General features: G+C 45.1%; 1 protein-coding gene across 1 annotated transcript; it reads left to right on the top strand.

The window, feature by feature from the left end:
• Positions 1–6,490: 6,490 nt before the first annotated feature.
• On the top strand, positions 6,491–11,551 carry LOC121034231 (5-hydroxytryptamine receptor 3C-like). The gene is made up of 8 exons (XM_040481138.1): positions 6,491–6,509; positions 7,145–7,311; positions 8,776–9,068; positions 9,310–9,479; positions 9,792–9,961; positions 10,304–10,562; positions 10,658–10,939; positions 11,047–11,551. The coding sequence occupies exons 1-8, from the start codon at positions 6,491–6,493 to the stop codon at positions 11,247–11,249; spliced, it is 1,563 nt and encodes a 520-aa protein (XP_040337072.1). The 3' UTR covers positions 11,250–11,551.
• Positions 11,552–12,714: the final 1,163 nt, after the last annotated feature.

Below are 12,714 nucleotides of genomic sequence, written 5' to 3' on the forward strand. Positions count from 1 at the left end.
TGTGTTTCCTTTTAAGTTTATTTATTTTGAAAGAGAGAGTGTGTGCATGCACTCACATGAACGAGTGGAGGAGGGGAAATGATGGGGGGGGGGGGGAGAGAGAATCCCAAGCAGGCTCCACGCTGTCAGTGCGAAGTCCAATGTGGGGCTCAAACTCACGAACTGAGAGATCATGGCCTGAGCCAAAGTCAGACGCTTAACTGACTGAGTTACCCAGGTACCCTTTCATCTGTGTTTTCTTAATTGTTTTCAATGAGCACGTATTATTTCTACTATCCAAAAAAGCCCCAATTAAAAAAAAATTTAATGTTTACTTATTTTTTTTACCGTTTATTTATTTTGAGACAGAGAGAGACAGAGCATGAATGGGGGAGGGGCAGAGAGAGAGGGAGACACAGAATCGGAAGCAGGCTCCAGGCTCTGAGCCATCAGCCCAGAGCCTGATGCAGGGCTCGAACCCACGGAACGTGAGATCGTGACCTGAGCTGAAGTCGGACGCTTAACCGACTGAGCCACCCAGGCGCCCCTGTTTACTTATTTTTAAGAGAGACAGAGACAGAGCATGAGCGTGGGCCCCCCCCCCCCCCCGCCCAGAAAGAGAGGGACACAGAATCCGAAGCAGGCTCCAGACTCTGAGCTGTCGGTGCAGAGCCGGACACAGGGCTTAAACCCACGAACTGTGAGATCATGACCTGACTTGAAGTCAGACACTTAGCCGACTGAGACACCAGGCACTCCAAGCCCCTATTTTCTTAAGTGCCCCTTACTAATAGTACTTCACACCTTCATAGGCAGATATGATCCTGGGGAAGATTCTAACAGCTGGCCCTGAGGAGAGACAGAAATTGAAGATGGAGGCAAAAGAATACCAAAGACATATTTCTGAATTATATTCCAATTAGGTGAAGACATTTCAGAGATTTATTTACATTTCTGCCTCCCCTAAGAGAATGTGTCTTCGTGAAAGTCAGGTACAGTGTTTCATTCATTTTTTTAAGTCAGTATCAGGCATTATGCCTGACATATCACAGGTGCTTAACATAGACTTGCTGAATGATTAAACGAATGAGTGAATGCCAGCCAACCAAGAATTAGTATTTTACTACCTCTAGGTGCAATCTCTTTATCCCATCCTGGTATATTTTATTTTTCCATATCTAACGTGGGAAATAAGCTACCCATTGTTAGGCATCAGCTATCTTTGGGTTCTTAGAGACATTAATTAGAGGCACTGGCAGAGACATTTCTGGTGGCAGATTCTCTTGTGCTTCCTTCTTTCCATTACTTTGAACATATTTCTCACTCAGAAACTGTCCTTGACTTTTGTCAATAATGTAAAATGGAGAGTGTCTGCCACATCTTTGAGGAATTTCCAATTTCTTAAGATGACTTTTGCATCATTTCTTTTTCCTTTCCCATATCCACATTGTATTTCTTTAGATGTCATTTTGCAATGTTCTTCCACCTCACAGAAATGTGACTTTAGTTTTCAGTGCCAAGACCATTATGATTGACAATATCCTTTGCAAAAGAACATCCTGTTTGTATGTTAGAGTTGAGGCGAGGCTTGTGGTCTAAAACACGACCTAAAAATGAAGCAAAATATTTTAAGCCAGTACTAGCCTAGACATGTTATCAGGAACGTTAGGAGTATTTCACAATTTCAGACGGGGTGCTTCTGGTTTCTGACATCCTTTCTCCCACTTAAGACATATACAAACAGCAGCCTTTGTGATAATACCTTTATTTCATTTTCCTCCAGTTTCTATTGTAAACCTCTGTTAAGAGTATGCATTGGATGGGGCGCCTGAGGGGCTTAGTCGGTTGAGCTTCCGACTTTGGCTCAGGTCATGATCTCGCCGTCCGTGAGTTTGAGCCCCGCGTCGGGCTCTGTGCTGACAGCTCAGAGCCTGGAGCCTGTTTCAGATTCTGTGTGTCCCTCTCTCTCTGACCCTGCCCCGTTCATGCTCTGTCTCTCTCTGTCTCAAAAATTTATTTATGTTAAAAAAAAAAAAAAAGAGTATGCATTGGAAATGTATGAACTGTGTGTAAAAAACAGACCATTGGCCCTAGATTACTACTCACCTCCAATGTTTGATTATGCTTCTAACTTCTCAGATTGTCATTTCTACTAGCTTCCCACTCTCTCCTTTCATTAGCAGTATCTAGGGGTATCCTCACAAACTTCTCACATCTCAGTGTTTATCTTCTTCTTTCTTCTTTTTTTTTTTTAATGTTTATTTATTTTTGAGAGACAGAGAGAGCCAGAGCTCAAGCAAGGGAGGGGCAGAGAGAGAGGGAGACACAGAATCCGAAGCAGGTTCCGGGCTCCGAGCTGTCAGCCCAGAGCCTGACTCGGGGCTCGAACCCACGGACCTTGAGATCGTGACCTGAGCGGAAGTCGAATGCTCAACTGCCTGAGCCACCCAGGTGCCCCTTATTTGTTTTTTAACTCAAGCATAGCTGACACACACGGTCACACCAGTTTCAGGTGTGCCACATAGTGATTTGACACCTCTACACATTATGCTACGCTCACCACTAGTGTAGCTACCATCTGGAACCAGACAACACTGTTGAAATACTGTATTCCCTACGCTGTGCCTTTCATCCCTGTGACTTAGTCATTCCACCCTGAAGGCTGTGCCTTCCACTCCCCATCACCCATTTTGCCCATTCCCCCATGCCTACCCCCTTTGGCAACCAGCAGTTTGTTCCCTGTATTTATGTGAATATCTTCTTCTCATTGTTTGTTGGCTGTTTGTGTTTCCTCTTCTATAAAGTGTCAATCTATGTCTTTAGTCGATTTTTCTGATAGGGTTTTTTTTTGTCACTGTTATGCATTTATAGGTATGTTTTGTATATTTTCTACTATTTTTTCAGTTATATATGTGTTGCAAAGATATTTTCCCAGTTTATGATTTGACTTTTCACATTTAGTGCCTTTATTGAAAATAAGTTTAAAATTTTTAAATTGCTGAATTTATCACTTTTCCTTTGTGTTTGTGATTTTAGGGTCTTATTTTAAGAAATCCTTCCTTATCCAAAGTTTTAAATCCTTAAAAATGCAGAGAAACTGGATTGCTCATATGTTGTGGGCAGGAATGTAAAATGGTTCTACCACTCTGAAAATGAGTATTGCAATTTCTTTAAAAACTATACATGCAAATACCTTACAGTCTAGCAATTGTACTTCTGAGTATTTATTCCACAAGACTTATGTTCACACAAAAACCTGTAGACAAATGTTTATAACAGCTTTATATGTAATAGACAAATAATTGTAAACAATTCTGTGAAGAAATAGGTATTTGGTCTCTGGTCCCAGTTCCTGACACAGAGTTTATAAATCCCTTGCAATTTCCTAAATAACAGGAGCATCTCTCTAATAAGGTGACTCTTGGTGGCCTCCTGGGTAGCTTCAGGATGGGGACTGGTCATCAGGAAGACCCAGCCATGATTAGAAGCTTGGAACTCTCAGCCCCAATTCCCATCCTTTAGGGAGGGGAAAGGGACTGGAGATTGAGTTAAATTGATCATGCCTACATGATGAAGCCTCCCTAAAAAATCCTTAAACTATGGGGTTTGGAGAGCTTCCAGATTGGTGACACATCTACATGCTGGAATTCTACAGGGACAGAATCTCCTGCCCTTACGACCCTTCCAGATCTCACCCTGTGTACCTTTTCCTCTGGCTGTTCATCTGTATCCTTTATTGCATCCTTTTCAGACTGTGAAGAGAAGTAAATGTTTTCATGAGTTCTGTGAGCTGTTATAGCAAATTATTGAATCTGAGGAGGGGGCTATGGGAATCCCCAATTTATTGTCGGTCAGAAGTACAGGAGGCCCTGACTTGCGATTGGCACCTGAAGTGGGGGTCAGTCTTGTGGGAATGAGCCCTCAATCCAAGGGGTGTGCACTAACTCTGGGCAGTTAATGTCAGAATTACTCGGTGTGAGGAAAAAGCCGACAATTTGGTGTCAGAAGTGTTATGAGTAAAGTAGAAATAAGTGTTTTCCCTTAAAACTCAAGGTCCTTCAACAAGTGAGTGGTTGAACAAACTGTGGGACATTCCTACCATAGAATACCAGTGGGAAGTAAAGAGGAGTGCATAATGATACCCATTACAATCTGGGCAGATCTCCAGAGAATTACATTGAGTGAAAAAAAGCCAGTCCCAAAAGATTTATACTGTGCGATTTGATTTCTATAAAATTCTTGAAATGACAAAATTATAGAAATGGAGAACAAATTCATGGTTGCCAGTTAGCGGGGTAGGGGGACATAGGGAGGGAGGAAGGTGGTTGTGGCTATAAAAGGACAACATAAGGGGAAGCCTGGGTGGCCAGTTGGTTAAGTGTCTGACTCTTGATTTCAGCTCAAGTCATGATCTTACAATTCGTGAGATTGAGCCCCACATCGTGGGGTTCAGCCCTGACAGAATGGAGCCTGCTTGGGATCCTCTCTCTCTGCCTCTCTCTCTCTCTCAAAATAAATAAATAAAACTTTAAAAAAAAAAAAAAAGACATCATAAGGATCCTGGTGTTAAAGTTCCATATCTTGACTATATTGATATCAGTATCCTGTTTGTAGTATGGTAACACAGCCCAGCCCCAAGGTTTTCAGTGAAGTGAGTGTGAATCAGAACCATCTGGGGAGCTTTTAAATATACACATTCTCTGGGGCACCTGGGTGGCTCAGGTGATTAAGCTTCAACCTCCGCTCAGTTCATGATCTCATGGTTTGTGGGTTTGAGGCCCACATGGGACTCTCTGCTGAACAGCTCAGCGCCTGGAGACTGCTTTGGATTCTGTCTCTCCCTTTCTCTCTGCCCCTCCCCCGCTTGTGCGCGCACACGCTCTCGCTCTCTCTCTCAAAAATAAATAAACATTAAAAAAATTTTATAAATATACACATACCTTCCGCAGGGGTGGATGGGTGGGAGTGCAGATATTTTCAAAAAGTTCATCAAATGATTTTTTACTCATACATTCCTACATGGCCCCAGAGCTGTAGGCCTTTAGAGACATTAGGGTAAGGAAGCACGAGTAGGAGAGGTCTGTTTTAGGAGAATGGCAAAATGGAGGATTAGACTGGGGGTAAAACAGGTAGAGGAAACCTTCTGAAGAAGCTGCCCCAATAGTGCAAACAAGGGATGATGCAGATCATACTAGCTGTGCTGGCCATGGGGACAGACATCTGTCCGCCCGGATTCTGTCCCAGAGAAAGAAACTTACTCTCTCCATATTTTTAGCTCGATATTGACAATAATCCCAAATGTCCACAAGTGGATAAAGAATACATTTCCAAGTATGCAACAAAATAATTACATGTTCTTGCCCCCCAAGATTAGCAGGTGTCTCTACCACACCCCTTCTATGTAGTCCATGCACTTTCCCTGAGGCACAAGTTAGTTCCAGAAGGACCTGATGAGACCTTTATCCATGGCCTTACCTGCCCGATCTCCCAAGTCCCCAATTTTTTCTGAAGGGTACTTGGAACTCAGATTTCAAACTCATCCTGCTAAACACGTGCTTTTCCCCTGGTTTAGGCCTTACTTCCCCTTGCCTGGGGCCCAGAAGGCATACTTACACAGGGGCAAAGCAGGACACTCTGCTGTGACCTCTCTGGCCACAGCCTCTCACCAGGGAGTGGTCACCTGTCATGCACATTATTCAAAACCAGGAACCAAGGTGTGGTCTGAGCTCCTTTAAGCTCAAGGGTTTGGGGGCTCCTGGTGAGTCCCCAGAGAAGAGTCCAGAAGAGGAGGATGGAAGGGGGGTGGCCTTCTGGGGGGGCATTCCTCCTCTGCCTCACTGTCAACCTTCTGCTTCCAGGTAAGATGGGGCAAGAACAGGACAAGATGGGAATGCTGTTCTGGGCAAAATCCAGAAATCCTCTCATTCTCCAGAACTAGGAGCATCTAAAATAACTGGGTTAAACATTTCCTTTCTCTGTAACATCTATGTTTTGACTTCCTTGGAAACAGATGAAAAACCCATTTCACTGATCAGTACACACAACCCCCCTTTCATTTGCCTGCCTAGGCATCTACTAAACTGTTTGTCCTTCCATTTACCACCTCTCCAATCCCACCCCTTTATAGTGTCTAACTTTTCCTTTCTACCAAGATATAGTAACTATGAACAGGGTGATATGGGTCCTGTTGGCAATAACATAGCTCCTTTCCCATCTCACTCAGGAAGATATTGCAGAGGAGGTGATGTGGAGGGGAAAGGGAAATGTTTTCTTCCTCTAGGATAAGTTTCTCCTTAGTTTGGCGATGTACCTTATGAGTCAGCTGATATGGGGAGGTAATGGATGAGGTACGAGAAAGAACTTGCTGGGCCGCAGTTACAGGAATAACCACAGTCATCTGGGGCTGGGATGTGGGTGAAGGGGGCCAACGGGCTTTTACATTTCATTGTACATCTCCACCAAGCACATGGTAGATGATCAATGAAATAGTCTCAAAATGGTGATAACGAAAATGGCTCCCACAGATCTGAGTAAGTCACTGAATTTGAGAAGGCACAGAGCACAGCACATAGTAGGTAGTTGATAAATTCACATTAGTGCAACATTAAGTTCCCACATATTTTACATCACACTTACGATGTACTCATGATTTACTTCTTTCTAAACTTTTCCTTCCAGGACATGGGGAAATGTAAAAGTGGGAAGAGGAAATTAAGAAACAAAATTTTAGGGAAATTTTGTTCAGTGACTATAAGAATGAATCATAACAGAGCTAGAAAGAAAAATGTATGGTCAGACAAAAGCCAAAACTTCAGGGTTGGGACTACAGAAGAAATAGGACTCCCCCCCCCCCCCCAGGCTGTTTGCATATGAATTTGAATAGGCTTTATATGGGAGCAAAGCACAGGAAGAAAGGGCTGAGCCCAGGTTCAGCTTACCACATCAACTTCCACCATTTGCCTACCAGACCAGCCCATCCTCTCCAGCCTGGCAGGAAGGAGTTGGCCTTCAGAAGTCTTGGCCCAGAAGGAGGGGCTCACGTGCCTCCACCCATGTCCACATTTTCTTTCTCTGCAGAGGTTCTCAGGCCTCAACCCTGGTACTCCTCTCGCTTAGGAAACATGAAAGCACTATTCCCACCTCACGGGGCCTCTGCTCTCTACAGGAAGGTCAAACACTTTCACCATCAATTGCTCAGGCTTTGACCGACATGGGGTGGACCCTGCTGTCTTCCAGACTATATTTAACCAGAAGGACTTCCGTCCAGTCATCAACTACAGCATCCCCACTCAGGTCAACATCTCCTTCACTTTGTCTGCCATCCTGGATGTGGTGAGTTCTACATTCTTTCCATAGGCTGCCAGTAGGGAACAAGGAGTCTTCACCCTGATAACCCAACCTTGCACTGGTCTAGTGGTGAGCAATCAGTCCTCAAATGCCCTACAGGTTAAATGTCCATCCTAGGGGCTGGAGAGACACGAAGGAGAACACTACCATGATGTTTCTAAAGGGAACATTTGTCCTGAGTTCTGCCCCTGTAAGCAGATAAAAAAAACATATTTCCAGTGGGTCCCATGCTGGTTTTTTCCCCTACGTTTGCCATACAACCTACATTTTTTGGACCTACCTTTCTTTTGAGACCAGTGACTGAAAGCTGACACACAGGACCACGTAGGAAACAAAGGCAAGAAATAGACTGGGACCTGATCTCAAGGCATTAATCATCCTAAATGGGGACTTTTTTTGTCAGGATGCACAACTTCAGCTGCTGACATCATTTCTGTGGTTAAAGATGGTATGTAGGTCCAGTTTTGTTTTCTTTCCTTTTTTTTCTGGTCTTGTTTGCAAAAAGCACATTTGTTGACATTGGCAGTGCCAGAGCGAATAGACAAATCCAACCAAAATAGGGCCCATACTGATTACAAATGGCTTTTTGAGCTGCCAAAGAACTTTGAAAGACATCAATGGAAAATATAGGAAGAAGGGGGGGGTGCAGTTGGGAACCCCTAACTAAGCTCCAGGGCCCAAAGGTATCCAGCACCCAGCTTAAGATTTCTCTTGAATGTGTGTGGGGGGGGAGGGGGGGGAGGGGGGAGGTGCGCTTGGGTGGTTCAGTCGGTTAAGCATCTGCCTTAGGCTCAAGTCATGATCTCACAGTTTGGTTCATGAGCTCGAGCCCCACTCCAGGTTCTGCCCTCTCTTTCCCTCTGTCTATTCACCTAGTGGGATTCTCTCTCTCCACCCCCCTCCGCCCCTCGCTCTCTCATGCTCTCTCTCAAAAATAAATTAAAAACAAACAAAGATTTCCCTTGAGTGGGAAGTGTAAGGCCAATAAGACTTTGTTAGCTAGAGAAGGGGGAACTTATCGCCAGGAAGAGAAGAGGAATCAGAGTTTAAAAGGAATGAAGTTTTTTAAAAAAGCTACATGCATAACAATGTGCAAAGTATGAGTTTATCTGTGTAAATAAAAATGAATGCTGGAATATATATTAATTTATTTTCTGGAAAGATACCAAGAAGCTGTTAAAAAGGAGATTGAGATGGGGCTATGAACTGAGTTGGAGTGAATTGAGAAAGGAGAAGCTTGTTTTTTATATTATACTTTCTGGAATGGTTAAAGTTTTATCCTATGCCTGTAGTACATACATTTAGGAAAAAATACATACATATGAATATATATATATATATATATATATATATATATATATATATATATATGGGAACAGAAGGGTAGATGCTGACATAAACTAGCTCCAGGTATCAGCCATAACCAACCTTCTGTGCTCTGTGCTCTAGATCTGGACTAACCCATTCATCAGCTGGGATCCAGAAAAATGTGGTGCTATCAGTAAACTCACTGTGACAACTGAGAACCTGTGGCTCCCAGACATCTTCATCATGGAATCGTGGGTACCAGGACTAAGGAATACTGGATTGGAGATCCTTTTGCAAGGAGCAGGCCAGGGCAGTGTAGGGCAAACCCATTCAGTTGGGGCCACCAAAACTTATTTCAGAGAGGAGCACAATCACGGCTCACCAACTTCTCCCACAGAAATGAAAAAGTGGTGGGCAGGAAGGATGGCGGAGTGGCCACAATGAGCAACATTGGGAAGCCCCACCTTAAGAAAGACACTTAAGCTGGGGCACTTGGGTGGCTCAATCTGTTAAGCATTCCACTCTTGATTTCAGCTCAGGTAATGATCCCGGGGTCATGGGATCGAGCCCTACATTGGGCTCCATGCTGAGCATGGAACCTACTTTAAAAAAAGAGAGAAACTTAAGCTGATGTGAAACCCAGAGCACCTGCCTCTCTCCCCTTCTGCCACTTAGCATGGATGTGGATCAGACCCCAGAAGGCCTCTCTGCATATGTGACTAATGACGGTCACGTTGTGTATAACAAACCAATGCGGGTGACCAGCATCTGTAGCCTGGACATCTTCTACTTCCCCTTTGACCAGCAGAACTGCACACTCACCTTTAGCTCTTTCCTCTATACAGGTGAGTTGCAGTGGGGGTTCTGGGATGGGGTAAAATGAGATCAACCAATGGGACAACAAAACAGCACACACAGGCAAATTTATTCTTTCTAATGCCTAAAAAGGAGAGTGTGGGGGTGGTGGGGTGGGGGAGTTGAACTTAGGAGGAGATAAGACTTCTGAGAAAGCCCAAAATTGAAAAGAGGCAACTGAGGAGCAAGGAAGCTGTGTTATGGGGCAACCAGAAAGAGGTCGCTAAAGCAGTTTGCTAGTTCATCTCTCTGAGCCCTGCACAGAGCAGGTGCTAAACAGAGTGTTGAATGAATGTTTGTCTCCCCTGCAGTGGAAAACATGTTGCTGGGCATGGAAAAGGAGGTGTGGGAGATAGCGGACACGTCACGTGACATCGTCCGCACACAAGGGGAATGGGAGCTCCTGGGCATCAACAAGGCCACCCCAAAGATGTCTGTGGGCTCCAGTCTTTTTGACCAGATCATGTTCTATGTAAGCCCAGAGACTGTGAGATGTGTCTGTCCCCCTTACCTCCCTCATCAGAACTTCCTAAGTCACAGAGCTTCTCACTTCTTGTCCTGTGACCAGAAAACCGCTGGGTGCCACAACCTTTAGTCCTTCCTCTCTCCCAAGTCCCCAAAATCAACCCCCCTTTCTGAGCCTGCTAGCACTGGCACAGGTTTTCTTTTGTGAAAGCTGCTTCTTCATCCAGCCCCAGAAAGAGCCCCTGCTGGGTTGAGAACATCAAGGAAGGAAGGGGCTGGAATCATCCCTATTTCCCCTCAGTCCTAGCTTCACCTGGTTCTCTGCTCTCTCCTCCCCCCCCCCCCCCAGGTGGCCATCAGGCGCAGGCCCAGCCTCTACGTCATAAACCTTCTGGTACCCAGCAGCTTTCTGATTTCCATTGATGCCCTCAGCTTCTACCTGCCAGCAGAAAGCGAGAATCGTGCCCCATTCAAGATAACACTTTTGCTGGGCTACAACGTCTTCCTGCTCATGATGAATAAACTACTTCCTGCTAGTGGCACCCCGCTCATCAGTATGCCCACCTCCTCACTGTTGGAAAGTAGGGGACAGGGAAAGGAGGCAGGGTAGACAGGTGCACTGGCTCGACCTGCCAAGGCAGCTAAGGCAGAAAGGAAAAAGCAGTCATCTCAGAAAGGGCTTTCTGTGTGAGACACAGAAAAGGGGGGATTGGTGGTTCTTCTGGGCCTCAATCACACATGTTCCTTACCCCTATCCCAGGTGTCTACTTTGCCCTGTGTCTGTCCCTGATGGTGGTCAGCCTGCTGGAGACCATCTTCATCACCTACCTGCTGCACATGGCCACCACCCAGCCCCCACCCATGCCTCCGTGGCTCTACTCTCTGCTCTTCCTTTGCACCAGCCCAGGGAAGTGCTGCCCTGTTGCACTCTGGAATGAGAATACAGGTTCAGGCCTCATGTCCACTCACCTGCCTGGTAAGGAAAGTCTGCACTGCCCCTATTCTCTACACTGGGTGTAGAGTCCCCAGTCTCCCACTTCCCCAAACCTGTCTCCTTCCCACTTCATAGCTGAGTCTCTGTCTTCTCCACAGGACTGAAGGAGCCAGGACAGTTGGTAGGGAAGGAGCTGGGATCCAGAGAGGCAGAGCTGAATGGGGGCTCAGGATTGACAAGCACCCAGCTAGCTGACCTGTGGGTGCAGTTCAGCCACGTGATGGACACCTTCCTCTTCCGTCTCTATCTGATCTTCTTGGCTTCCTCCATTATCACAGTCATCGTTCTATGGAACACCTAGGAGCTGAATTCTAATGGTGCAAGAGCAACCCAGTGTTCAAGTTCTCTCAGCATCAACTGACCATCCCAGACCCCATTCCTCTGCTCCAATTTGCATACACAGTCCCAAATATGCCAGAATCCCTGCTCCGGGGCTTAAATAGAACCTCTGCAGACTCTCTCAGAAATAGGACTATATTTCTAAAACATAATGAATTCAGAATATACATGTTTATGTTAGAAATATAATTTTCACTGGAAAAGGAATACTTTATAATAACTCATCGACTGGTATAGAGGAAAGGGGTTAAAACTCTTTTTAAATATAGGCTAACATAGTTACTTATTCTTTTAATAAATATTTATTGAGCACCTACCATGTGCTAGGCACTGTTTTGAGTGCTGAGGATACAGCAGTGAGCCAAACTGACAAAAATCTCTGCACTCACAGAGCTTACACTGAGGGTAGGTGGAGACTGACAATAAAGTAGATAAATATGCGAAACATGGAGTATGTGCTAAGTGCCAAGGGGGAAAATCAAATTAGGGAAGGAAGAATGGGAAATGGGGGAGGAGATTGAAAGTTTAGGTGGGTGGCCAGGGGAGGCTTCATGATAACTTCCTGTCTGGCTGGCTCCTATGCTGTTATTCCACAAAAGAACCAGGTGGGGCACAGGTGGTGCTATAAACAAATGTCCCTTAACAAATGGAGACTTCAGGATGACTCAAACAGAGCTCTGTCCTCCAAGGGCTTATGGCCCAGCTGGAGAAATAAAATGTATATGTGAAATAATTTCAATTAAATATAGAATGTGTTTTGAAAGTTTTGGTGAGTGCTATTAAAAAGAAAGTGCTGTAGGGGAGCCTGGGTGGCTCAGCCAGTTAAGCATCTGACTCTTGGTATCAACTCAAAAGTCATGAACTTGCAGTTCATGAGATCAAGCCCCACATCGGGCTCTGAGCTGACAGTGCAGAGTCTGCTTGGGATTCTCTCTCTCTCCCTCTCTCTGCCCCTCCCCTGCTTGCACACATGCTCTCTTTCTCTCTCAAAATAAATAAATAAATGAGATAAAGATTAAAAAAAAGAAATAAAGAAACTGCTGTACAGTTCAGAGGAGAAAAGATTCTTCTAGCCGGAGCAATGGTTCTCGATCCTGTCTGCGCATTGGAATCATCTGAAGAGACTTTTAAATAATCCTAGCCCCCAGGGCTTATCCCAGACCAATGAAATCAGAACCTTTGGTGTGGACCCTGGATTTGGTATACTTGGAAGCTGCCCGTGAGATTCTAATGTGCAGCCAGCGTTGAAACCACTGAGCTAGTGGAGGAGGCAGTGTTGACTTGGACTCTGAAGGATGACTAATATATGAACAGATGGAGGACTTGCTGGGTCTAATTACAATGCACCTCTGGAGTTACATTTGGGCAGAATCAAAGCAGGTTGGGCCTCAGGGGCCCAGGTGTTTGTGCAGCAGTAGTTGAACGGT

The sequence above is a fragment of the Herpailurus yagouaroundi genome, unplaced genomic scaffold (genome assembly GCF_014898765.1).
Source record: "Herpailurus yagouaroundi ecotype Mexico unplaced genomic scaffold, PumYag 159, whole genome shotgun sequence".
NCBI classification, from domain to species: Eukaryota; Metazoa; Chordata; class Mammalia; order Carnivora; family Felidae; genus Herpailurus; species Herpailurus yagouaroundi.